The 26304-nt window shown below is 48.1% G+C and overlaps 1 protein-coding gene across 4 annotated transcripts in view; it reads right to left on the reverse strand.

The window, feature by feature from the left end:
• Window positions 1-26077, reverse strand: part of BCL2L1 (BCL2 like 1) — a 50739-nt gene extending 24662 nt beyond the window's left edge. For 2 of the 4 annotated variants that reach the window (XM_003411635.4, XM_023550123.2), the window contains exons 1-2: window positions 24827-24960; window positions 23889-24576 (exon numbers count right to left, since the gene is read on the reverse strand). In XM_003411635.4, coding sequence (XP_003411683.1) covers window positions 23889-24452 — 564 coding nt within the window. In that variant the 5' untranslated portion in view covers window positions 24453-24576; window positions 24827-24960. Of the gene's footprint in view, window positions 1-23888; window positions 24577-24826; window positions 24961-25945 lie in introns of those variants that run through there. The other 2 variants (XM_010591594.3, XM_010591593.3) reach the window with 2 other exon arrangements.
• Window positions 26078-26304: the final 227 nt, after the last annotated feature.

Genomic DNA, 26304 nt, shown 5'->3' on the forward strand with positions numbered 1-26304 from the left:
CTAAAAAAAAAAAAAGAATCCAACAAAAACCTTTGTTCCAAGTTTTAAATACAGAATTTTATCAAAGCTCTTTCCCAAAGAGTGCACCTTTGTTCAATATGAAATATTAATGCAGCATATATAACAAGCTCTAGGTACAAGTCATAAATAATTCAGATTTGCAGACTTTTAAAACCTACTGAAATAAAAGTATCCCACAAACAGAAATACTAAGGTGACATGAGAGTCAATTCTGGATCTTTCAAGGACTTAAATGTGAAAGGCAGAACTTTAAAACTTTTAGCAGAAAATACAGACAGACAAATGTCTTCAGGGCCACAGGATAAGGATTTTTTTCAACTATACAAAAAGGGTATAATCATAAGAGAAAAGACCAATAAGCTCGACTACATTAAGTTCTAGCCATCAAAAGACATCATATAAAGTGAAAAGGCAAACTATAAACTGAGAGATTATATTTGTAACACATGAGACAAGAGATCAGTATTTAGAATATACATAAATTCTACAAATCATAAGAAAAAGGAGCAAAAGACCCTAACATGTATTTCACAAAAGAGGAAACATGAATGGCCAATAGATATAAGAAAAGCTTTTCAACCCCAATTGTAATCTGAGAAATGGCAAATTAAAACCACAAGATACCATCTCACACTTACCATACTGGTACCCATTGGCAGTATCAAGTCAATTCCGACTCATAGTGACCCTACAGGACAGAGTAGAACTGCCCCATAGGGTCTCCAACGAGAGGCTGGTGGATTCCAAATGCCAACCTTTTGGTGAGCAGCTGTAGGTCTTAACCAGTATGTCACCAGGGTTTCCCTCACACTCACCAGCTCCATAAAAATTTAAAACTCTGACCATATTAACTATTAACAAAGATGTAAAGCAATGGAAACTCATGTATTGCTAGTGGCAGTGTCAATTCATGCAAACACATAGGAAAACAATCTGGTCCTGCCTTAAAAAAAAAAAAAACAGTTGCTTTGAAGTTGACTCCAACTCATGATGACCCCTTGTATGTCAGAGTAGAACTGTGTTCCATAGGGTTTTCAATAGCTGATTTTTCACCACGCCCTCCTTGCGAGGAGCCTCCGGGTGGACTCACACCTCCAACCTTTTGGTTAGCAGCCAAGAGTTGTTAATGTTTTGCACCACCTAGTGACTCCAGCTCCATCAAGCAATTCCACTCTAGGGTATATACCCTACAGCAGTGATATCCAAGGGTGGTCTCAGGACCAGCAGTGGCAGCAGCAGGCCAGGGTCTTTGTTAGAAATGCAAATTATCAGGGCCCCACCCCAGACCCAATGGTGGGGTGGAGTCCAGTGATGGGTGTTTTACCAAGCTCTGCAAGTGATTCTAATGGGCCAATAAAGTTTGGAAACCACTGCCCTAGAGAAACTCAGGAACAGGTGGATGCACAGGAGACATACAGAATATTCATATAACAGCATTGTTTGAAAAGCAAAAACAAGGCAACGACCCAAACAACCACGGACAGTAGAAGGCATACATAACTTGAGGCACGATCGTGAAAACGAATTACACACAACGTGGACGAATCTCACAACGCTAACTGAAAACAGCAGGCTGCAGATGGATATGCACAGTATGCTATCTAAACGAAGCTTAAAAGCCCGTTTAAAAGAATAACATTCTATATGGTTTAGAGAGAGACACACAGTATATATAGTAAAACTATTAAAAAAAAAAAAAAAGAAGGCAAAGGAATGATAAACACAAAATCCAGGAGAATGGGTAAAGGGTAGCTGTTGCTGGGGAGGGCACACAGGGGGCTTCTAAGATACTCATAAACGTTTGATTTCCTAAACTGGGTAATGAGTTCACAAGTGGTCATTTTCCTATTCTTAAAACTACATATATGCATTAGACATTCTTTGTTGTATTTATGATAAGAGTTTTTGAACTGCAACCACTAACTCCGGCTACATATGCAGTGCCCAAAGGGTTAAGCCTGTTTCTCTGCCTGTGAGTGGGTGGGAGGGCAGGCAGCAGCTGGGGCACAGTGGGAGTTGCTAGCTCCAGCTGGCTCCAGCCTGAATCCGGCTTGGATCAAGCGCCACGCCCAGGAACTGGCACCTGTGTGTGTATTGAGTGGGGGGGACCTCTGGACAGGTGGCACCTGCAACCCTTGGTGACCCGATACATGCAAGGGTCTGGGCCCAGTCAGATGGATGACGGACCTCCTCCTGTTGTGGTCCCTCCATCTGGTAAGGAAGTGAGCTTGTGTCAGTTTGGAGCTGGTGAGCAGTGGAAGAGTCTGGGCCTAAGGGTGGGGGTGGGGAAGGAAGTGGGTGGGCTGAACTCCAATACTAAAAGAGGCTGGTGGGATTAACACCTGCTGAGAAGGAGATTAGGTTTCTTGGGAAGGGTTCATCTATCTAATGCCCCTGAAAGCTGTCTCCTTGTGGCTTTTCTCTGCTGGACAGATGGTGTCTGAGCTGCCTCTTGAAGGGTGGGCTCCATGAGGGGTGGTGGAAGTGGGGTGGGACCTGCTGCCTGCTTTCTGGAGGCCTGCTAGGCCGTGGATTCCCTGCTTTCCAACAACAACAATAATGATGATGACACTGAGGGCTTATGATGTGCCAGGTACTGTCCTATGCTCTTCACGCAAACTAGTTTTCACAACACCCAACTGCCTTGGGCCTGGGCAACAGGTTTACATTTGAGGAACTTGAGACTTTGTAAGGTTAAACATGTGCCCGAGATCAAAGAGCAAACAACATGGGACTCCAAAGCCTTCAGGAAACCTTTTCTGGTCATGGCAGTCTCCCCGTCTCATTAAATGGCAGCAAAGTCCTTCCAGTTGTTCAGGTCAAAAGCCTAGACTCCTCCCTCTCTATCTCACCCCTTATCTAATCATCGGCAAATCTAGTTGGCGCATCCTTCAAAATTTATCGAAGCTCTGACCACTGCTCCCCACATCTGCCTCACCTTCACGCTCATATAAACCAAAATCATCACCCGCCCAGCCTTCTCACTGGTCTCTAGGTCCTGCCCTTGGCCCAACAGTCTGTGATCATACAGCGATCATATAGATCTCTCTTAGATCCAAAATCGAAATTGGAGCGTACCACTTCTTGGCTCAGAATTCCTCCAGTGCTTTTCCACTGCCCTCAGGGTAAAAGCCAGGTCCTTTATAATGGCCTATAAGGCTCACATGACCTGGCTCCTGGCTACCTCTGTGACCTAATTTCCCACCACTTTCCCCCTGCTTACTCTACACTTCAGCCACACTGACCTCCCTGTTGTACTTTAAACATGCCAGGGATTCCTTTTGTTTTGCACTTGCTTTTGCACTTGCTGTTCCCTTTGTCTGCAACACTCTTCCTCCAAACATCTGCATGGACCATGCCCTGGCTCCAACCAGATCCAACATCACCTTATCAGAGAGCCCTTCCTGATGACCCCAGCTAAAAGAGCAACCTTTTCCCATCTCTATTCCCTTTATCCTACTTTATTTTTCTTATAGTGCTAAAGATTGCTCCACCCTGATGGTTCATGGTTAAAGTGCTCAGCTGCTAACTGAAAGGTTGGTGGTTCGAATGCACTAGCCACTCTACAGGACAAAGATGTGGCAGTCTGTTTCTACAAAGATTTACAGCCTTGGAAACCCTACGGGCAGTTCTACTCTCTACCCTGTCCTTACAGGGTTGCTATGCATTGGAATCAACTTGATGGCAATGGGTTTTTGGGTTTACTACAGACCACCTGATGTCCAAATTTATTTAGCATCTGTCTCCCCCACTGGCATGTCCACTTAATGAGAACTACAACTTTGCTTTGTTCACAATATATGCCCAGCCTCTAGCTCACTGTCTGGCATAGGGCAAGCACTCAATAAATACTTGTTAACGAATAAATGAATGTATGAACACCTCCCCTCAGGAAATGACTCAGATTCAGAGGCGAAGAAGGCCTGCCTGAGTGCCCTGGGCTTTCTCAGCCCTGTTGACCTTTGGTAGCCCCAAGGCAGCGGTCAATGTCCTTCCCTATTACGAAATGTCCTGGGCTCATAACATCACCACTGTGTCATCCACCTGCACGTGCACACATGCACACACACAGGGAGACAGAAGCTGGAGCAGGGCTGCTTCTGAGAAGAATGAGCCTGGGCAGTTGGAGGCCAAGTCCAGTGGACTCTAGAGAACTTATTCCTAGGTGACTGCCCTCGCCACTGCTGCCCCAACAAGGTCTCCCAGTCATCTGTTCCCACACTGTATATACTTTGGCTTTTATTCTCATGAATGACAAGTCATTGGAGGGTTTTGAACAGAGGAATAACAGGATCTGACCTACACTTTCGAAGGATCACTGGTTGCTATGTGGTAATAGATTAGAGGGGGGCAAGGGCAGAAGCAGGAAGACCAGGGAGGAGGCTGGCATAGTTGTTCAGGTGAGAGATGATGGCAGATGTGAGACGGGGAATGAGCGATGGCTTCCTGGCCTTTGCCCAGGCTAGTCTCCTGCCAGTGTAAGAAAAAGCAATATAGTACATGCTGAACATGCTACTCAGTAGATTCCATTTATCAAAATGGTACCTTATTAATCCTCTCGACATTCCTGTGAGGTGGTTCTAGCAGTATTTCCATTTTACAGGTAAGGAAACTGAGGCTCTGAGAGGTAAAGTCACCTGTCAAAAGATTACACAGCATCCAAAGGCTGTCTTCTTGCCACTCAAGTAGGCTGCTTCCAGCCAGCATCCATCCACAGCCTATCCAGGCTCTAAGGTCCAGCTCCAAGCCTGCCTTTTCCAGGAAGCCTTCCCCAACCATCCTTACCCAACGGCCTGCCTCCCTTTGGAGAACCTATGGATATAGCTACCATCTACTGAGCACTCACTAGGTGTACTGCTGAAGGCTTTACATGTGTTATCTCATGTAATACTCCAATGACTCAAAGAGCCACATGCCCTCGTGACACTCATTTTACACAGTGAATTTTTTACATGCCCCTTAGACAGCGAAGCTGAGAGGCAAAGTCACAGAGCAAATAAGTTGTCTGTTGTTGTACTTGCTTGGCACTGAGCCATCTTTTTATTATTTTCATTTTATATGCATCTCACTTATTTTTTCCCTTTTGGCCAATGAGTCAAGGGCAGATCTCCAACAGATCAAAGTGCCATGGCTGCTCTGCTCAGAAATGTAAGCTTTTTGTCCCCTTGACCAGACTCTCAATGCCCTAAGGTTAAAGTCCACAAATAGTATTTTGTTTGCCTGTCCTACAGTGATGGGCCTGAGCCTTGGACTTACACAAAGGAGATCAGGAAGGTCAGGAGTTCCTGCTAAAAGAAGGTGGAGTGGAGGGATGGGGACCCTCCTATGAATCCCCCTATCCCTCAAGGGCACTCTGTTCCCTTAGCTTGAAAATCCTTGAGAACAGCTTTCTCCAAGAATATGCACCTTACAGCTCTTTAAAAGCAGGGGCACTGCTCCAGACATGACCATCGCAGACAGGTAGAACACCTTACTCTAACCTTGGTCTGAAGAGATTTGCAGAGTGGGAAGGAAGGGGCAATGACTTTCAGTTCCCGTTAATGTGTCTAGAAGCGGCAGCTGATTCAGCTAGATGATGTCACCTTCCCAAACCTCCTGACCAGCAGCTGAGATGGCAAAAGCAGGAAACTGGGGGATACTCAACTGGCTAAGTCTGAACATGCCTCTGGCAAAGGCCTACAGTAACCCCAGGCTCTGGAGGCATCCTCCTGCAGACAAACAGAAACAGACCTCTCAGCTGGGAGGACAGCAAGTGTCCTTCAAGCTCCTCATTCCACGATGCTTTCCCCAACTTTCCTTTTGCTAAACAGCTTTCTGCATGTCCCGAAACAACAATGCTTCATTTATTCCGAGAGCGGAGCAGTGTAAAGAGTTCTGGCTTTAGAAATAGACTGATGGGGGCCTGAACCTAGGTTCCCCGGTGTACAAGCTGCAGGAACCCAGGCGTGTAACTTCATCTCAGTTTCCTCATCGGAATAGAAAGTGGGGCCAACAGACCACTTAACCACACCGGCTGCATAGGAGAATTAAATTAGAAAATGCTTGTAGAGCCTGGCTTGAGGTAGGTGCTTAGTAAATGGAAGTCACCATTATTCCCTCTGGATCTCTGTGGAGGAGATGGGAAAGATCATCTTCATCCATAACACAAGGGGAAACAAAGGCACAGACGGGTCCTACCAGTGTCAGAGCTGAGCACCTCAGTTAGCCTAAGGCTTTGATGAGCCAAGTTCAATCCTGCCTTGTTGTTCTCTGCCTGCAAAATCTTTGCTTCACATCTTCCCAGGCTGGTTCTTTCACGTCAATCTACTCTCAGCTCAAATGTCACCTCTTCAGAGAGGCGTTCTCTGACCACCCTATATATAAAGTTTCTTCCTAGATACTCCATCACTCAGATTTATTTTCTTTATAGCATTTAACCCACTATCTGAAATCATCTTATGTACGTGTTTCTTGGGCTACTTGCTTGCCCTAATAAAATAGGTCTCTATGAGAGTGGGGTCCTTGACTATCTCGTTTACCATAGCACCCCTGGCACTTAGCACAAGGCATGGCATGTAGTTGGTGCTTGCTCAGTATACACCTGTTAAATCACCAAATGAATGTATGTACCTGGGATGGTCAAAGGATAACTGACAATGGCCCCACACTTACCCCTATGCCTACTGTCAGTTCAAGGCATTGGATCCCATCTTAGATGCCGGCACTGTCACCTGGGAATCAGTGGATCTGTAGGCCACCAGGATGGGCATCTATACCTGGTAATGTCATCTATTGGGATACCAGGGCTACTGAGGAGGGCCTCGGAATCCTTCCCTGGCGCCTGGCGCTCGGGGCTTCCATAAATCTGGCTCCAGCTGACCTTCCTGGCTTCGTCACCTACTAATAGAGACTCCTCCGCAAACACTTCATACTGGACTGCCACTGCTCGTGGGTCTCTTCCCGAGAGCCCATCCCAGCCTTCGCATCTTAACTCACGTGGACCCCTCTGCTGGGAGCACCAGCCCCTTTTTTCTCTGCTCTGTGGTAAGTCCCAGTTCAAATCTCACCCCTTCTGCAAAATCCTTCACTTACTTGGCATTTAGCATTTATTGTTGGTATTTACAAGACACCTTTCCACATGCATTATGTGTTTTCTCTCTAACTCAAATGAAAGTGCCTTCAGAGCAGAATTGGGTCTTTAATGGTGATATTTCAATTAAGAAATCTTCTGGAAAAGATTTCTTGAAACCAAGTTGGGGAGAGGTCCAGGCTCCTCCTTTTGGACCGGCCCCTCTGGTGAGTGGGGAGGAAGAGGACAGCACGCTGCCTTAATCTAGGAGCCCCGGTGATGAGGCACGGAAGGAGTCAGCAAATCCTCAACTATCACATGCAGTCTGGGGCAATTCCAAGGTTGTGTGTGTGTGTGTGTGTGTGTGTGTGTGTCTGTCTGTGTGTGTGTGTGATTAGATAAAAAAAAAAAAAAGAAAAATCATTTTCAAGAGTCTGGGCATAATTTAGTTATCGATCATAAAGAATGGTAGGAAAACTGCTCAGTGGCATATGTTTGTGTGGACTACTCTTAGTCCTGGCTCTTGTTTTCTTAACCGAATTTTTCTTTCACTTGATACCCTCCTTTACCCTTTTGGTTGTATGACATTTCCTAAGTTGCCTCCAACTCTTTGTAAAGTAGAGCAAGGCTCCAATAAAAAACAGGAGTTAGTCTAATTTTCTTTTAAATACTACAATGGTGTACAAAAAACGATGTCCCAAACAACTCATTGTAACAATTAAGGGTAAATGGCAAAAATAATGCATGTAAATCACTGAGTATAGTGCCTGGCACTTAGCAAACACTCAAAAGGTAGGTTGAAAGAAAACTCTCAATTCTCATTAGCTTGTCTTCTCTGGGCCTCAGTCTTCTCATGTGGAAAATTAAAAGACTGCCTTAGGCTTGTTCATTTGTAGAATCATTCACTCCAAAATTATTCCCTGAATGTTTACATCCTGCAAGGAGCAGTTCTAGGCACTGGAGGTACAATGAGAAATAAACCATGGGGCTTAATTTCTATAATCATGGGGCTTAAATTCTACCAGAAGGGACAAGGGGGAAAAAAAAAAAAAGAGTAAGCAGACAAACAAAAAGAAAATTTCAACTAGAGGTCAGTGAGGGGTCAGAAGAAAACACACAAAGGCAAAAGACTAGAGAGTAATTGGGGAGAGGGCTACTTTAGACTGAAGGTCAAGGAAAACGTCTCAGAGGAGGTGGCATTTGAGTGGAGCCAAATGAAGGGGCCAGTAAGGGAAACATCAGGGACAGAGCATTCTAGGCAGAGGGAACAGCAACTACAACGGCCCTCAGGAAGGGACAAGTGTGCCATGATCCAGGAACAGCAAGGATCCTGTGTGGCTTGAGTGGAGGGATAGGGGGTGAACAGGCAACCAGTGACCAGATCACACAGGCCTTGGTGAGGACTCTGGGTTTTAAAGTGCAGTCAAGGTCCACTGGAGGCTGTAAGCAAGAATGTGCCAAGAGTGGAACTTGGTTTTAAAGGACCACTCTGGCATGAGTGATTTTCTAGGGTCCCTTCCCAGCTCTAAGCTTCTGACTTTTTTTCTATCATTCTAGGCTCCCATAAACTGGCTACTTGTGCAAGAAAGATGCACCTTCCTCACTAGAGAGGGACTGAAGAGATGGGAGTGGTTCACGCCCTGGGCAGGAGTAGGAAATCTGTGTCACCTTGTTCTTCACGAGATGGAGGGAGTGGTCCATTTGGGGAGGGGTGGGAATCCCAGCTTGGAAAGCATCCCCAAGCCACCTGTATTGTTTCTGCCCCCTCTGTGGAAGTTTCTGCCAATGATACAATGCTCTGGAATGCAACCCCTCACATACACACACACCCAATCTTCCGTTTACAGAAGCAGGGCTGTACTTTGCATTCCTCTCAGGATTCAACTCGAGCCTAGCCTACAGGAAATGGTCGATAAAGAGCTACTGATTGATTAATGGAGAGAGGGAATATTCTCAGCCATTAAGCAAATATTAATGAGTACTATGAGTACTATGTTGGTCTCTGGGGATGCAAGGTGATTAAGATGGGTTTCTGGCCTTCGCTGAGCTCAGAATTCAGTAGATAGACCAAAAACCACAGGCAGCTATAATGCTGGATTCATCAGTAACAGCAACGTTAACTCGCCCTGTCCTTATAAGAGGTAGGACATGTGGGCTTTGGAGCCACACTGCCTGGGTCCAAATTGAGGCTTCACTACTTACTAGCTGTGAACTTCTGGCCAATGTTCTTAACTTACCTATGCCTCACTTTTCTCCTCCGTAACACTTGAGTGTAAATGCTCAATAAACATTAGCTGTTGTTAACTCTTATTAATATTACTGATACCAGTGGTAAGCTTCACATGTATGACCTCATTCCATCCTTACAAAAACCCTATGAGGCAGGTGCTACCCCCATTTTTCAGTCAGGGAACTGAGGCTCAGAAAGGGGTAATAATGTGGAAAAGATCAAATAGCTGGTATGTGATGGAGCCCAGAGTCAAACCCAGCTCTGCCCAACTCAAGAGCCTACACTTCTGACAGCAAAATGATCTCACATTTTGTTAAAGAGCTCCCAGCACATAGCAGGGGCCCCATAAAGGGAATTAAGGTCATTACTCCAGTGTCCCTGGAGTTCCTCCAGCAGTAGGTGCTGTGAAGGTCAGAAGAGGGGCCCCTCTTTTACCCTGAAGGAGTATGAGGAGATTTCAAAGGTGTTGGCCTCGGTTTGGGGCCTGGGTGCCAACTGCATGCTTTGCTCTGGAGTTCCATGAATTGCCCTCATTGTGGCTTGGGGTACTAATTTGGAACCTCAACCTCCACCACTAAATCAGACCCAGAAACTCCCCCAGGTGCCCAGACACCTGCATGGGCAGGCAGGCAGTATCCTCTGGGTTGACTCTTTGTCTGGCCCTACTCATCTCTCAGTTTCAGCACTCAGCTGCCAGACCGGGGCCTCATGCCTGCACCTGCTGCTTGTGCCGGTCTCAAGAGACCCTGAGTCTTAGATTTGGGCCCCCTCCCTGGACCCTGCCCCAAAGGGCCATTTCCGAGTGAGTCCTTGGGGACTTTTCTGACTTGGTAACCCCTAGGGTTCCATCTGAATGTGGGTGCTATGAGCACAGGGGAATTCTTCTCACTAGGTTGCAGACAGTAGAACATGGGGCAGTTTTCTTGTTCTGAATCAGAGATGAGCGTGGGGTGAGGCCTGCTGTAGGCTGGGCTTTATGTTTAAGCAGCACTGACCTGGCTGGAAACCCTGGTGGTATAATGGTTAAGTGCTACAGCTGCTAACCAAAAGGCTGCCAGTTCGAATCCACCAGCTGCTCCCTGAAAACTCTATGGGGAAGTTCTACCTTGTCCTATAGGGTTGCTATGAGTTGGAATCGACTCAACGGCAACAGGTTTTAGTTTCTGGTTTCATCTCGTTGGATCAGAGCTCCCACTCAGCAGCCCAGCGAGGCAGGCACAGACATTCTAGGGTTAGGAGTTAATACTCATTGCTACTTCCCATCTGAGTCACATTCAGAGGTCTGCCCTTGCCTGGTAATTTGACTACAGATGGCACCCAATGACTGAATCAATGAATGACCTAACCTCACAGTGAGAGGAAAGGGAAAAACCCACCCTTTGGTGAGCTCTTACTCTGCGCTAGGCACTGTGCAGGGGCACTTTCCATACACTATTCATCCATTCCCTAACTCGGTCCCTAAACACTCCACCACCAAGTGCTAGGACCAATAATAGCTGATAATAGTGAATAATACACAGCTTCTACCTTCAATCAGCTCAAGCACCCTGCTTATTAATCTTTCTCCCAACAACCCTGTGAAATGAGTTTTATTTCCATTTTATAAATATACAGGCTTAGAGAAATAGTGTACTTGTCCAATGAAGCTGGATGAATGATTGAGCTAGGATACGGTTTCCACTCAAAAATGCTTGTTGGTTGAATGAATGAATGACACAGCTATGGCTGTGACCTCAGTCAAGAAACAGCAACAAGAACAAATATTTATAGTTCTCAAAGTGCTTTTTCATCTATCACCTCCTTGGACCTCCCTGCAAGCCCACGAGACAGGCAAGGCGTGTGTTATCTCTCTTCAACAGATGAGGCAACAGGCAGAGCTTGGTAGAGAGGCTTATGGTCACGCAGCAAACAAGGAGTGGGGTCATCCTGCAAAAACTGTACAGCTCCCACAATACTTCATTTCATAGCTCAAACATGTACCAAGTACCTACTATGTGCTAGGCATGCCCCTAAGCACTTTAAATACTTGACTCATTAAGCCTTCCATTCAGTCAACAAATAATTATGAGTACCTTCTACGTGACAGGTTCTGTCGCAGGAGCTAGGGATACAGGGATGAATAAGGCAGACAAGGAGGTACCTGCCTTCTTGGAGGCACGTGGCAAAGATGGAAGAAAATCTGTCCATTGCCTAATACCTAGTAAGCAACACTGGCCAAACTCCTACCGTGTGCAAGGCGTGACTTGGAGCCCTTGTAGAGGAAGTAAGGGACAAGTTGTGAGCCAAGGTCCCCATCTTCAGGAATCTTAAAATCTCTAAGCCCTTGGTCCAAAGGACATTCACATATTCTGTCAGCCTAAAAGTCTGCTCTTGGAGAGTAGTTCCAGTGGAGACCATGGCAACTTGATAACCTGTGAAGGCAATCTGATAATAACTGTAATAATGGTAGCTACCATGCTGAGTAATTACTGTATGCCAGGCTCCATGTTAAGTATCTATCTTATTATTTTCATGCTCACAACAGCCCTTCAAGAAAGGCACTATATATATTATTAGCCCCTTTTTATGGATGAGGAAACTAAGGCTCAGAGAGATTAAGTAATTTGCCCAAGGATAACTATTGAGCAAGAGGAATTCAGCACTGGTTTGTTCAGCTTTGTACCTGACTCTTAAAAGTGATGGAATTTCTTCCAGGAAGGCACTGGAGAGGCAGACATGAGGAATACCAGGAACAGCTGCTGCCCTGGAGAGCTGGGGCCTCCAGAGCCCCCAACAGATTCCTCTGTACTCCTGTCCCTCAGGCCTTAACAATGAACTGAGATGGGGAGGTAAGGAGATGTAGGTATGCTCAAGCCATCCCTTGGGAGTTGCCCAAGACTCCTCCCTCTCTATGCTGAACCTCGAGGGAAGAAGTTTGTGACCTCTCTTTGCTACTCCTCACCCCTCAGAGAGAGACAGAAGGCAGGGGAGGGGCACACCAGGGAGGAAGGGAAGAGTCCTGATTGGTTCTTTCCTCCCTTGGGCAAGAAGCCTCTACATGTGATATGGTGCTTGTCCTTCACATAGAACCCCCTCAGGGGAATGCCAAGGTCCCTTTTGGACATGAGAAGCCTCAGAGAAGAGAGGCTGGCACAGCCCCGACCTGCAAAGCTAAGCTAACAATTTCTAAGCATTACAACTAGGTCATCAGGTTCCTGGAGAAGCCAGCTGTGGCTGGGGAGTTGGGGGTGGGGAGGGAAATTTTGCAGCCTCCCAGGATCCCTACTTCCCTTCAGGCTCCACCCTCCTCGAAATCTGCACCTGCTCCCAGACTGACCCCTCCCCCAATCTGGGCCCAGCTGTCAACGGCTCCCACTGCCCCACCCCTGCCTTCCATGGGCCAGAACCAGGGGGCCTCTTGGGCAAGAGGCACTTTATTGCCACCTGAGCCCTTCAAAGAGGGAGCTGGGGGCAGGGAATGAGTGGTCTTTCTTGAGCAGGTATTTCTTACTCCACCAGGGCAGCAAGAAATCTTGGCCCCTTCGGGCCTTCCCAGGGTACCTTCCTGGCATTGTTGCCACAGGTGGCAGGAGACAGGTGATGTTTACCCTGCTGAGGCCAGAGTCGCCAAAAGGCTTCAATCAAGGCTTTGAATCTGCACCTGGCCCCAAGGCCCGAAATAACAACCAGGACGGCCTACCTGACCTGCAGGTGCCACTGGCTTTTATCTCCCTATGGCTCTGCCTGCTGAGTCCCAGATGGCAAGAGATTCTCTTTCCCAGGGGTTCCTGGAGACCTGGCTGCATCCCACAGGTGCTCTGGGCCTCTACCCAATGGGCCAACTCCCATAGCCAACCACCCCCATCCCTCTGTCCAGAGATCTCCACCACTGGCCACCCACTCCCTTTCCCCGGCCAACTAGACCCTCTTTGCTCTAGCCAGCCTACTTTCTCATTATCTCCCAAATGCTTCAACAGTCCACTCTTCGGATCTGTCTGTGTGGTTCTTACCCACCTAGCCTGCCCCTTCTTTTCACCTATTTTAAGACTTCATGGTTTACATCTTCCTCAAAGTCAATAATGCCTGACACTGACTGAGCATTCTGTATGTCAGGCACTGTGCTAGGTAGTACACACAATCACTCATTCATTCATTCAAGAGATATTTGCTGAGTGTCTGCTATGTGCCAAGCACTCTGCTAGATATTAGGGAGGAAGGAAAAAATGAGATAATGCCCCGACACTCTGGAAGCTTATGATCTATGTAAACATGAGTGGACTCTGGGGAGGTGACATTTGAATTGAGTCCTGAATGATAAGTAGACAGCCCTAATCAAATTTAGGGGAAAAGAGATTCAGGCAGAGAAAACAGCAAGCCTGTGAAGAAGAGGTGGAAACTGAGGCCTCAGTGTGAACTGCACAAAGCCATACTGGTGAGAAAACTATGATTATTCCAGCCCTAATAACCTTTCCCCTCCCAGGCCCCTTCCACTGCTGCTGCAGAAGAGGACCTGAATTGGTGATGAAGTTGGTCAGTAGTTAACTGGGTAGTTGATGGTGGAGGTGGGCCGATTTGGCAGAAATCCAGGGCACCTGGGGGATGCAGCCAGTGGGTCTGACCTGTTTCATATCTGGAGTCTACACCACAGATTTGGCAGTTTGCCGTCAGCCATTCATCAAGTGTTTTTGGTCTAGTCCTACTGCTTCCAATGAGTTTGCCTCTTTAAGGGCAGAGGCATGTTTTTGGAAGCCTGGCCTGCTGACCTGCACCTAATAACAATAAACCCTCATGATCACTGAGCAGACCCTGGCCAAGCCCTTGCCCAACCCTGGGCCTTGTGCCAGGCACTCAGGGTAAAAAAGCTGATGATGCAGTGACTCAGGGGTAGGCTCTGGCATCAGACACATCTGAGTCCAAGACTCAGTTCGCCTCTTACAAGTTTTGTTACTCTGGACACGTTACAGAGCCTCTCTGAACTCTGGATTTCCCATCTTCACACCAGAAGAATTGTGAGGCCTAAATGAGATGATTATGTCATCAAGGGCCTAAACACAATGCCTGGCACAAAGCAAGCACTCAACACGTTATGTGTTACTATTACTAATAAAACACTTGCATTTCACTTTCTCATTTAAGTCTTGCTTACTCTGGTAAAAGGTTGATATTATTCTCTCAGATTTATGGATGAGAACATTGATGCTGGTTTGCCTAGTGTTATGCTGCTGGCAGGGAGCCAAGCTAAGTTTCAAATCGGAGTCCAGAATTTTGTCTACAGATATGCTGAAGGTGATCAATACATGCCAACTATAATGAACTTCGCCTGGTATAGCTGGGAGCTGAGCAGATAGATGGGTTATGCACATGGCCTGATTCAGATGTCAGAGGATGGACACCAGCAGGGCCCAAGGTGCAGGGCATGGATACAGACTTCAAGCTTTGCGGGACGGGCCCCAGTCTTGTTCACTTCAGTATCCACAGTATCTCTGGCAGCTAGCACATACATTCATCAATATTTGCTGATTTAGCCAATAAAACAGAACTGAGGACAGCTCCAAATCAAGCCTTAGGAGAGCAGCACTCCATAACACCAGGTTAGAAGCCAGAACAGGTTCTAAGTCTGACTGCGCCATTTCCTGTGGGACAAGCCACCTTGCCTTAGTTTCCTTCCCGGGAAACGGACTAAGCAGACTCATTTCACCTGCCTCACTGTGAAATGATGTGTATAGAAGAGTCTGGTAAACTACAGAAGAAATTATCATTATACTACAGACTACTAAGTATAGTATTTTGAAGTCAAACATCTTTGACTTTGAATCTTGATTCTTCCTAGTACTAGCCTGTGAGGCCCCATGCATGTCACTTTTCTCTGAGCCTCAGTTTTCCACCCCTAAAAGGATAACATCACCTTCCTTGTAGGGGTTTTCAGGATGACACTGAGGTGAAAAGCACAGACTTTAGGCGTAAGACGGACCTGGGCTCAGATCCTGACCCTGCCTCCTGCTAACCATCAGCCCTCCCAAATCTCAGTGTCCTACCGTTAAGGTCGTTGGGATAGTAACACAGAATGATGTCGGGAAAGGCGTGTTACATAGTAAGGATGGGATACATGCCGACAAGCATCTAGACACTGGTGCATTGGAGGAAGTGGGCATGCTACCCCCTCCCTTAGGAAAGGAGTTTAACCTCTCTGTATCTCAGTTTCCTCATTTGTAAAATGGGGATAATAATAGTACCTACTTCAGAGCGTTGCTATGAGAATGGAACAAATTAATATACGTAAAGCACTTTGAACAATGCCTGGCATAGAGTAAGAACTCAATAAATGTTAGCTGCTATTAATAGTAATGTTAACAATAATATTAATCACCAAGTGGAATAAAAGGGAGGAACTGTTTAATCCTGGGACACGGGCATCCCATGGAATTATTCCAGGGAAGTCCCTGGACAGCTGTTTGTAGGCAAGTTCTCAGCCTCTTAGAGAAAGAAATCTTCTATGGAAAAGACATGAGGCTGGGGGCTCCTGAGCAAAATCCCAGTCCTGCTGACCGGAGGGGAGGGGGGCGCCAGCCTCTGGGGAGGGAGTCAGGCTCCTTGGAAGGGACACTGTGTTCCTGGCTCCGCCTGACTCAGGGGAACAAAGGCACGTGTGTGTGGCCAGGGAGGAGGGAGGGGAATGTTTCCCTTTCAAGAGCGGAACAAAGGATCTGAGGCATAGTTGAGTGCGTTCCAATCCCCTCCCAGGCCAGCTCCCATTCCTCAGATGATTGTCCAACAAGGTTTTCAAGACCTTTTAGCTTCTTCCTGAAAGGTAACTGGGGGTGGGGTGGGGGGGGCAGGGGTGGTGGCAGGCTCTGCTTCACTCCACCCTCTGTCATCAACCTTCAAGAGGCAGGATTTATAGGAGCCAAACCTCTAAGATCCCTCTTAGGAGTCTGTCCTCGGCAGGAGTGGAGTGGAGGACCCTGGGGGAACTCAGGGTTAATGGATGACACAGGGCACTGCAAGTGACAGCTTTAATGTCCCTCTGGGGAAGTCCATGACTGAAACTGTTGCTAAGTGCTGGAGCCAAGGAGAGAACCCAGGAGTTCTGCCTGACCCCACACGTAGTCTAGCATGGGGTGGTGGGAATGGTCTGACAGAACTAAGCAAAAAGGCATTTTCTAAATCTTAATGGGGTGATCATAAGCTGGAGGGAGGAGCTATGTGAAGGGGGAAAGGAGAGGCAGGAAAGAAAGTAATCGACAAGAGGAAAGGGAGAGACCTGTAAAAAAAAAAGTAGCTTGTGTGGGGGCGCCTCTAGGGACATGACTTTCCAGTTTCCACACTCTCGCAGGCAGGAATCCGGCTGCAGGGCTGGGACAGGAAGCAGTCCATGGAAGTCACTGCAATGGCATTTCCTGAAGAACCAGAGAAAAACCTCTAGTTCCGAGGGGAGGTCTGGGACCTGCCCAAAGAGCCCTGCAGCTTGGCGCTCACAGTAAGGCTCCAACTTGGCCTGAGAGGATCATAGAGGATGAAACCAAGTAGCAGGCGGTCCCAAAGGCAGTTTCTTTCTGCAAAAACACTACTTGCAAAAATCAATATGTAATGAATGAGAAGCCAGATGATCTGACTGAAGGAGACCGAGGATGATGATGGTGATGCTGCTGCTGATAGTGACAGTCACTATTCTGAGAGCCTTACACCTGAATTAACTCAATGCATCTTCAGAAGAACTTTACAAGGTGGGCACTATTACTATAGCCACTTACAGATGAGAAGAACTCAGGCAGAGAGGTTACAAGACTTGCACTAGGTCATACAGCAAGTAAGTGGTCACGTTCGGATTTGCAAGTCCAAACTCTACCTCTTCCTCCTGATGTGACCTTCATCAAGTTGCTTCACCTTTCTCAGCCTTATTTCCCTCCTGTGAAATGGAGATGACACCTTTCCTGCTCACTTCCCTGAGTGACTATGAGAACCAAAAGGCATGGTGGTATGAAAGTGCTCCGAACGCTGTAAAGTGCTACATAAATGTGGAGTATTATTATCGTGGGGTCAATAATAAACTACCCTAAGTTGAAGCCAGGAATAGTTAATTTTCGTAGTTAAGGCGCTACATCTGTCAACAGAAAAGAGCCATCCTAGGATATAATTAACGTGAAATGTGCCCTAACGGTGGAATTGGCCACAAGGCCTCAGGCCAGTGACGACTAGGATTCTTAGACTGTCTACTCCAAATCCGCCATCTTATGGATGGAGAAAGTGGGTGCTGGGGGTGAAGTGACTTGGCCAAGGTGAGACTCCAAGTCAGGAGCAGATTGAGAGAACTGAGACTCCTATGGCTCCAAGTCCAGTGCTTGCACCGCGGCACGCAAACACTAGGGTACTCCTACCAGGACAGAAACACTGCTAGAACCTGCTCTGAGAATGTGCCAGAGGATCACTATGAAGTCTAGAAAAAGGAGAAGGATGCTGAAGAGTCTGTAAATGAGTATCCAGCACAAGTTCTGTGGTAAAGATGATAAAGGTTATGATAGAATACGGTGCCAGGCTCTATGCATCTTGGGCATACCTCATTGGGTCTTCACTACAACTCTGTGAGGCAGGTATTATTAATTACCCCCCAAGGTTCAGAGAGGTCAAGGAACTTACCCAAGGTCACACAGCTAGACATGGGAGAGCTAGTACCTGAACCCCAACCAGTTGCATTCAGATAGAAATATTCCTAGAGTGGAGGAAGACCATTCATCAGGGGACTACATTTGGAGAGAACTATTCCTGACCTCGCTGAGCCCCAGTTTTGTGATCTCCAAGTGGTTAAAAACTGTCACTTCCGAGGTGGTTAGACCCATCAACATGCAATGTGCAAAGTCTGCTATTACCCTCCAGTCCCCTCTCATCAGATCTACCTCTACTTCTGGTCCAAGACACTATCCTTTCTCATCTGGCAGTTGCACCAGCCTCTTCAATGGGTTCCCTACTGAATTCAGACCATATCGCTCCTGCTCAAAACCTTCTTTTGGTTTCTTCTCACTCAACCAAACCAAGTCCTCATCATGGTCTATAAGGCCCTATGTGATCTGGCCCCTGGCTACCTCTCTCCTCTCATATTCTAACACTCCCCTCCTTGCTCTTTCTGTTACAGTCATATTGGCCTTCTTGCTCGCCCTTGAACATGCCAAGTACATTCCTTTCTCAGCCCATTCCCTTGCTTGAAATATTCTTTCTCCAGGTACCCACATCACTCACCACCTCATCTCCTCAGGTCTTAGCTCAAACACCACCTTTTGGTGATGTCTTCTCTGACCACCCTTTTAAAACTGCAATCCCACCTTCCTTGTCAGGCACACTCTATGCCCCAACCTGTTTTATTTCCTTCATAGTGCTTACCGTCACCTGATCTACGTTATACATATATACGCATTTATTCGTTCATTGTCTGTCTCTGCCCACTAGAATGTGAGCTCCATGAAAACAGAAACAGTTTTGTTTACTGCTATACTGCCAGTTCCAAGAACAGTGCCTGGTACATAATAGGTGCTCAATAAATACTTTTCAGACCCAATGAATACATTATTAGGCAAAGGGTAACTGCATTGTCATTATTCTGGCTTGATAAGTATCAGTTTCTTCAGAAATTCAGTGGGCATCTCCTTCATTAGGTACCTGCTATGCTGAAGCCCTCTGATCAATACTAAGGAAATAAGTATAGAGAAGATGTGGACTCTACCCTCAGGAAGCTCCTAAACCTGGTAGATAGACAATTCTGTTAGAAACGACTTCTTTACATTACTTTAAAGCCTACCACTGCTAACTTCCTTTCATTTATCCAAGTTTTTCTGGGTACTATACCACAAAAAAAAAAAAAAGGCTCAGCCCCTCTTCCTTCAGATATTTGAAGCCAGTGATCATATTCTCATGGGTCTTCTCTTCCCTGGGCTAAACAAAAAGACCCAGTGGGACTGTCAACTCAGATCTGCCAGCTGGGAATGGGGAAGACAGACTGTTGGCTGGAGGGACAGAAGAGAAGAGGAGCCAGGAACAGAGTGGCTCCTTCAAAGAAAAGAGGAGTCCTTAGGGAGGGCTCTGTAGAATTAGGTTGGAGGTTGTGGGTGGGAGCAGGGGCACTGCTAATTAAGGTAGCCGGAGATTATATTTCTTTAGAAGAGCAGCTCACTGGGAAATACCCCTAAATCTACTGACACTAAACCCAGGCAAAACAAGAGTTGATGAAAGAAAGCCCCAGGATGGAAGGCTGAGGACACTTGGAAAAACTAGGGAGACTGGGCAGAGAAGGACATTTAAGTCCACTGGCCTCAGGAGAGATACCTGCTGAGGGAACGGGCAGCTAACAACTACTACTCCATGCAGCCCAAACAAATCTGGTGATTACCCATACTAAAGTCAAGAAAACCCTCCAGCTTCCTTTGGGGCCCCCTGAAAAAAATACCTGGGTAATTTTCAAGCAGAAGTTGAAAGGTTCCATGGTGTTACTGGGGAAATTAATCCTAGACAGTCTGAAAAACCCTATGATGCTGAGTTTTAACAGCAACCTAAAATGTATACCCACAAGAGCTGGGTGTTCCAAGGGGGAGCCCCTGAGACACTTCTATCACATTTTGGGACCTAAAAATTTCCACGTTTGAGGTTTCTAATGGGGTTTCCCCAAGAAAACCGCAGAATTACCAACAGCTGCTTGAGCATCTGCAAAGGGAGCTGAGGTGCTTTAGCTAAGCATTCATGCACGCTGAAGAAGCCAGACCAGGCAAGAAGAGACCTACAGAAACTTGGAGACAACAGAGCCACGCAACCCGGAAAGGGCCAAGTTAGGTTTCTCCCTAAGCATACTCATTGCTTCAACAATGGCATTTCCATCAGGCTAAGGGATTTCCCCAGGGGTGGCTATTTTAGAAGGGCCTAGCCCACCTGGGTCCTCATCCCTTAACTGTCCACATTCCCACTGAAAGCACCAGAAACATTCTGTCCTTTCAGAGACGGTCCCATCATCACCCTACAACCGTTCTAGGTGCTGTCTCAGGGGCTGGCTTTGTTTCTCCAGGAGTAACTCCAAGAGACAAAGTTCAGTTTCCTGAGGGAGGAAGCCCATTCATTAAAAGAGATGCTCCCACCCTACAATTAAGACATGGGAAGGGCCTTTGTTCTAGATCCTTTACTAGAGTCCAGTTCTGGCAGTTGGCTGCCATTATTCCATTTTACAGGTGGGAGAGGTGATGGACAAGACAGACAAACAGGTTCAGCATCTCACCAGGTGGCTCCAGGCAGACGGTGATGTGGCTGCGAGTCTGGAATTCCAGTCCTTGAAGCATTATCCCACAATTTTAAATAAAGATACCTGGGGCATGTCACCTTCGCCTCACATGCACGTCACTGACATGGCCTAAGAGGCCTTTAGCAATGAAACAATCAACAATAAGCCCATTCTGACTGGGCAAAACCCTGATATCCATTTGACACTTGCAATGTCTAAGTTTTACCAGTGCCAGAATACGAGTCTACACATAATGCCTTTGGGAATCTGCTACTGTTCATCCCGCAGCTTCCTGAACAATGCCAGGAACACAGGCCAGAGTGAGCACCTTCAGAGACATGTTTTGCTTGGCCCAAAAAAGCATCTCTGGCTTTCTGTGGCAGCCGGTCTGTGTTGCTTTATTTCTCTTGGGACAACCTAATGTGGAAGGATAGTTTAGTTTTTGGAATCAGGCTGGCCTAAATGTAAATCCTTACTCAGACACCTAACTGGTTGAGGACATCTGGGGCCAGTCTCTTAGTCACTAGGAGCTTCAAATGTAAAATGGAAATAAAACCACTGACCATGGAAAGCTACTGGGTAAAAAAGTATGAAATAACATGCTCTGTCCATGAGGGAATGTATCACGTCTAGCTTATGGCCAGCACACCCCGGAATTGTACCTGCAACACATTAAATACTCAATAAATGCTTGTTGCATAAGTAAAAGGAACCAACACAATGCCTAATACATATGAAAACCAAACCAAACCTGTTGCCATCAAGTAGAATCCGACTCATAGCGACCCTATAAGACAGAGTAGAACTGCCCATGGGGTTTGCAAGGAACGTCTGGTGGATTCAAACTGCCACCTTTCTGTTAGCAGCCAAACACTTAACCACTGTGCCACCAGGGTTCCATAACAGGTACTCAGTAAAAGGTAATTTCCTTCCCCTTTCCTATAGGGATGCTAAACATCACCTATAGGGATGCTAAATGCACACCTCAGGGTGGAATGGCCCATAACTCCCCCACTCAAGAATTCTCCTCTCTCAGCCTCCAAAAAGGTTATGAGACACCACCTTGGTGTTCAGTCTGTGCTGGCTCAGACAGGATGGTACCTGAAAAGGAAGTGGGCAGGTATCTTTCTACCCAGGCTCAAAGGATCCCAAGGATCCTTTGATCTCAAAGGATCAAATGTTCTTTACCTCTTGGCCTCAGGGAGAGAATGTGTACCCAGAAACCACTCTAACATAACTGGCTCTTCTGCACATACCTCTCTGTTCACCAGGAGGAAGTGACATATGGTATGTTGTCCAATGGGCTCTGGGAATTTTTGAACAAAGAGACAGAAAACAGGATTTCAGTCTAGAGGAGATCTGATGCTGGGTCTAAGACCTCGTTCCACGTGCAAAACTGGGCAGCTGGCAATTCTCTGGTCTGGGTAGCCCTCTGTAGGGGCTCGCTGGCAGACCAGGAACCTCTTCTCAACTGCCTTCTGTTTATAGCTGCCAACAACCCACCTGCTATTAGGACCACTGGCCGTAGTCAAATCAGGCAAATGGCCCAAGTTCCTTCTTGGAGATGCCTCAGAGGGTGTGTCTGAAGCTCTGGAATCTTGTCCCTCCTGTAATCAGCTAAACAAATATTTGCCCCGAAAGAGAATCAAAGCAGGGGAGAACAGGAGAGGTCATTACACAAACCAACAGGAACTATTTAATCATTCATCCCCCCAGGGAGTTCATTTACAGAATGGCTTTCAAGTCTGATCAACCTCAACTCAAGACAGCTTTCTATCTCTATTCCCTCCACTGCCACCCCCAAGTCATCTGACCTCTATTGACTTGATCCCCTTGCCTTTTACAAAAGCTAAGTGAAGAGGAAGAGTTGATGAAGTTGCAAATAGGAAACGAGAGAGAGGAGGTGGAGTTCCAGGGCAAACTCTTGAGGTCTCTAGCTCGGTGGTAGGATGAAGTGCCGGCCACGCCCTAGGCCCAGCCTATGGACAACTGCATTCTTGACATTCCTGTGTCCACAGTGCATGGTCCCTTCCACATCAACTTCTTCAATAAATGACTTATTTTCCACAGCCTGCTCAATGTCCTAGGGGTTCTGAGGGGACAGCAGGGCTACAGGAGGCCTGCACCTCCTCCACCCTCCTCCAGGCAGGGGAAAACAAGCAAGAAGAGCAAAAATTGCCTAGAGGGACCACTGTAAAGAAGCTCTCACCATTACCTCATCCTGACTTGGGAAGGGGCAAGAGAATGCTCCCTTCCTGGGAAAGGAGTAAGGCATGATTCCTGGGCCTAGAGTGTGTCTGGGACCAATAATAATGACTAGAGTCAACTTGCTGATGTTAAGGCACTGTGCTTACATTCTCTCCAAGATTTTATAATATGCTGCAAGGCAAAGAGAGCTTACCATATTTTTTTAGTGGGACAAACTGAGGCTCAAGAAGGTAAACTGCCCTGTCCAAGGTCTCACAGCTAGTTAAGTGACAGGGCTGGGACTCACACCTGTGTTAGTTTGTTTCCAAAGTCTGTCACCAAATTGCAATGCTCTAGAGAATCCCACAGACTGGGTTCTTGCTTTGCCATGAGCGCTTGGTGAAGAGGCCCCAGAACCCTGGCCGGAAAGCAACAGGCAGAGCAGCTGGAGCTCTCCAACCGACCCCAGGCAGTGAGGTGCAAAGTCCCCAGGCTTAATGCATGACACAGCAAGAGCTCCACAAACATACCACTCACGCAGAAAGTTGCACACTTAGGGGTGTGGTGCAAACAAAGGCTGGCACAGCCTACACTGCCCTAAAATAAGACAATCTTCAGCCATCCAACACGGTGGTGGAAAGTTTTGCCTGGCCATGCCCTATCCTGAGAGGAAAGTACCACACAAGGAAACTCCAAAATACAGGGAACTTGTTTTGGGGATGGTTGACACCCTTGGGGGAGAAAAGATGGAGGGGTTTGTGGACCACTGATGCTCAGTCTCTTTTGCACGCATTATACTCATTACCTGTTTGGGTGGTGAACCATTGTGTCAGGGTGAGGAAACACTGGACTAACTTCCCACTTGCATAGGTTTTGACCTGAATGAACACATAGGCTATGTCTTCCTTCACTGAGGTACTGAAGCACAAGTATGAAAAAGTAGGGTCATGAAGATGACCAGAATGAAAGATGCCAGGTCCTTCAAGAACTGGGTCATCTGTATTTCCTAACAGTTAACTCCTTGTAGTGAAATGAGGCCAGTCACATCCCTGAACCAGCAACATCTCCAACCATCACCCAGCACAAGAGAAAGAGATACAAGGGAAAGGCTATTGAGGATCTCTCTGACCAGAGGCCAAAGAAATGGGACACACAAGGGGCGTGGTCCTTACCCAGCCGCCGTTCTCCTGGATCCAAGGCTCTAGGTGGTCATTCAGGTAAGTAGCCATCCAAGTTGCGATCCGACTCACCAATACCTGCATCTCCTTGTCTACGCTTTCCACGCACAGTGCCCCACCGAAGGAGAAAAAGGCCACAATGCGACCCCAGTTCACCCCATCCCGGAAGAGTTCGTTCACTACCTGCTCAAAGCTCTGATATGCTGTCCCTGGGGTGATGTGGAGCTGGGATGTCAGGTCACTGAATGCCCGCCGGTACCGCAGTTCGAACTCATCGCCTGCCTCCCTCAGAGCTTGCTTCACTGCTGCCATGGGGATCACCTCCCGGGCATCCAAGCTGCTGCTGTGGCCAGTAGCTCCATTCACCGCAGGGCTGTCTGCCAGGTGCCGGGATGGGTTGCCATTGATGGCACTGGGGATCTCCATCTCGGATTCAGTGCCTTCCGAGGCCCCAGTCCTATTCTCCTCCACATCACTAAACTGACTCCAACTGTATCCTTTCTGGGAAAGCTTGTAGGAGAGAAAGTCAACCACCAGCTCCCGGTTGCTCTGAGACATTTTTATAATAGGGATGGGCTCCACCAGTCCATTGTCCAAAACACCTGCTCACTCACTGAGTCTGTCTCTGTTAGTGGTTCTCCTCTGAGATCCAAAGCCAAGATAAGGTTCTGAAGGGAAAAAGCTTCAGGGGAAAAAAAAAATTAATATGTATGCCATCTCCCCACATCACATTCCCCCTCCGGGTACCAGAGCTGATTGTGTGGCTCTTATGACGGTCTGGGTCTAGCTTCCAGGAGACTTCGAAAAGTCAAATGGAAAGCCCCAGTGGGCTCTGAATCATCCACCAACCTCTTTCACTCTAGCCACCCCCTATTCTCTGAAAAGCCTTCCTCAGAAAGTCACCCTCACGGGCAGTCCCCTACACCACCTACATTCAAATCCGTTTCAGGCAGCGGCAGGCAGGTGCAGCCCCCGGAAGATCTTTTGTATCATAGGTCGCGAGGGGAGGTGGCGGCCGAGATGCCGGTAACTCAGCCGGCCTCGCGGCGGCTGGCAGAAAAAAAAAAAAAAAAAAAAAAACCAGCTCCGGCCGGAGGGCTCATGCGACCCGGCAGGCTGGAAGCCCTGAAGGCGACACTGGAACCGCGGCGCTCAGGAACCGGCTCCCTCGCTCGCTTCCTCCTCCATCGCCCAGACCGAGGGCGGCCGCTCCGCCGCGGCGGCCTCCTTCCACCGGGAGCCCAGCCCCCTTGCTCTCGCACGCCCCTTGGCTCTCCGCCTCCTACCGGGAGCCAGGAGAACTCCCCCGGAGGCGGCTGCTGTGCCGTTTATTTATTTATTTATTTAAAGGACCAGCTCAGGGTGAAGCTTCTGAAACCCTGCAGGGACTTCTCAATGGGCTCAAGGTTTCGATGAGGGGAGGAGGGAGGAGGAAACAGCCTCGGATGCGCGATGTGGCTTCGGAAAGGCCATCCCCGGCCCTTTCCGGGAGGCTGAAGGCCGGGGGCCCCCCACAAACGCTGCTGGTTTTCTTTGAATTCCCCAATGGCCCTGGACGTGGCGGTGGCAGTAGGGGATTGCCCGGTCCTCCATTCCCCGCCCGGACACAATGGCCGCCGGCGCCCTGCACAAAGACCGGGTGACGGTGAGGCGCCCGGCTTCTCGGGTCAGAAAGTGGGGTCGAGGGCCGTTCGAGGCCCCCCACAGCCGAGACCACGTTTTCCTGGGGACAGGCCCACGGCGGTTTCCTGCCGCCCCCGGGAGGGCTGAGGGGCCGGGGGGGGCTGCACCTCCGAAGCCCGGAGTGGGTGGGCTGCGGCCTCGCGGCTTCTCCAACAAGCTAGGCCGGGTACCCGCCAGGCCACCGCCCTGTTGCTAGGCAACCTTCTTTCCTCAGGGGCTCCCCCTAGACCTTTCTGGGAGGAGGGGTCTCGCCCCTGGCGGCCGCCCTACCGTAGCCAATCAGCGAGCTCAATAGGCACGGGCGCGGGACGGCGAGGGCTCCCATTGGGCGCAGCGCCTGTCACGCGCAGGGGAGGCGGTGCTCTCACCTGCGAGACCCGCGAGGCGTGGGGGGCCACATCCCCCTTCATGGGCCTGGTAGTTTCCAGACACGGGAGCTCTTCGCGACTGATTTCCGTGCCGCGGACCAGGGCCCGCCTACCTGGCTGACTGCTCTTGCCGTCTCTTCCCAACAAGCCGGCCTCAGTTTCCCCTGAAGAGACCGGGGGAACTTGCAAGCTCAGTCACTTCCGGTGCTGCGGCAGCGCGCGCGAGTCCGAGACGCAAAGGGAGTGCGCGCTTTAAATGACTGGCGTCAAGGCGTGGGAGAGAGCGCCCTCTTACGGAACATCTGGGGAATTCGAAGCCTTAAATCAACATTTACATTCACACATTCATTTATTCATTC

Source organism: Loxodonta africana, chromosome 24, assembly GCF_030014295.1.
Source record: "Loxodonta africana isolate mLoxAfr1 chromosome 24, mLoxAfr1.hap2, whole genome shotgun sequence".
Taxonomy (NCBI): domain Eukaryota; kingdom Metazoa; phylum Chordata; class Mammalia; order Proboscidea; family Elephantidae; genus Loxodonta; species Loxodonta africana.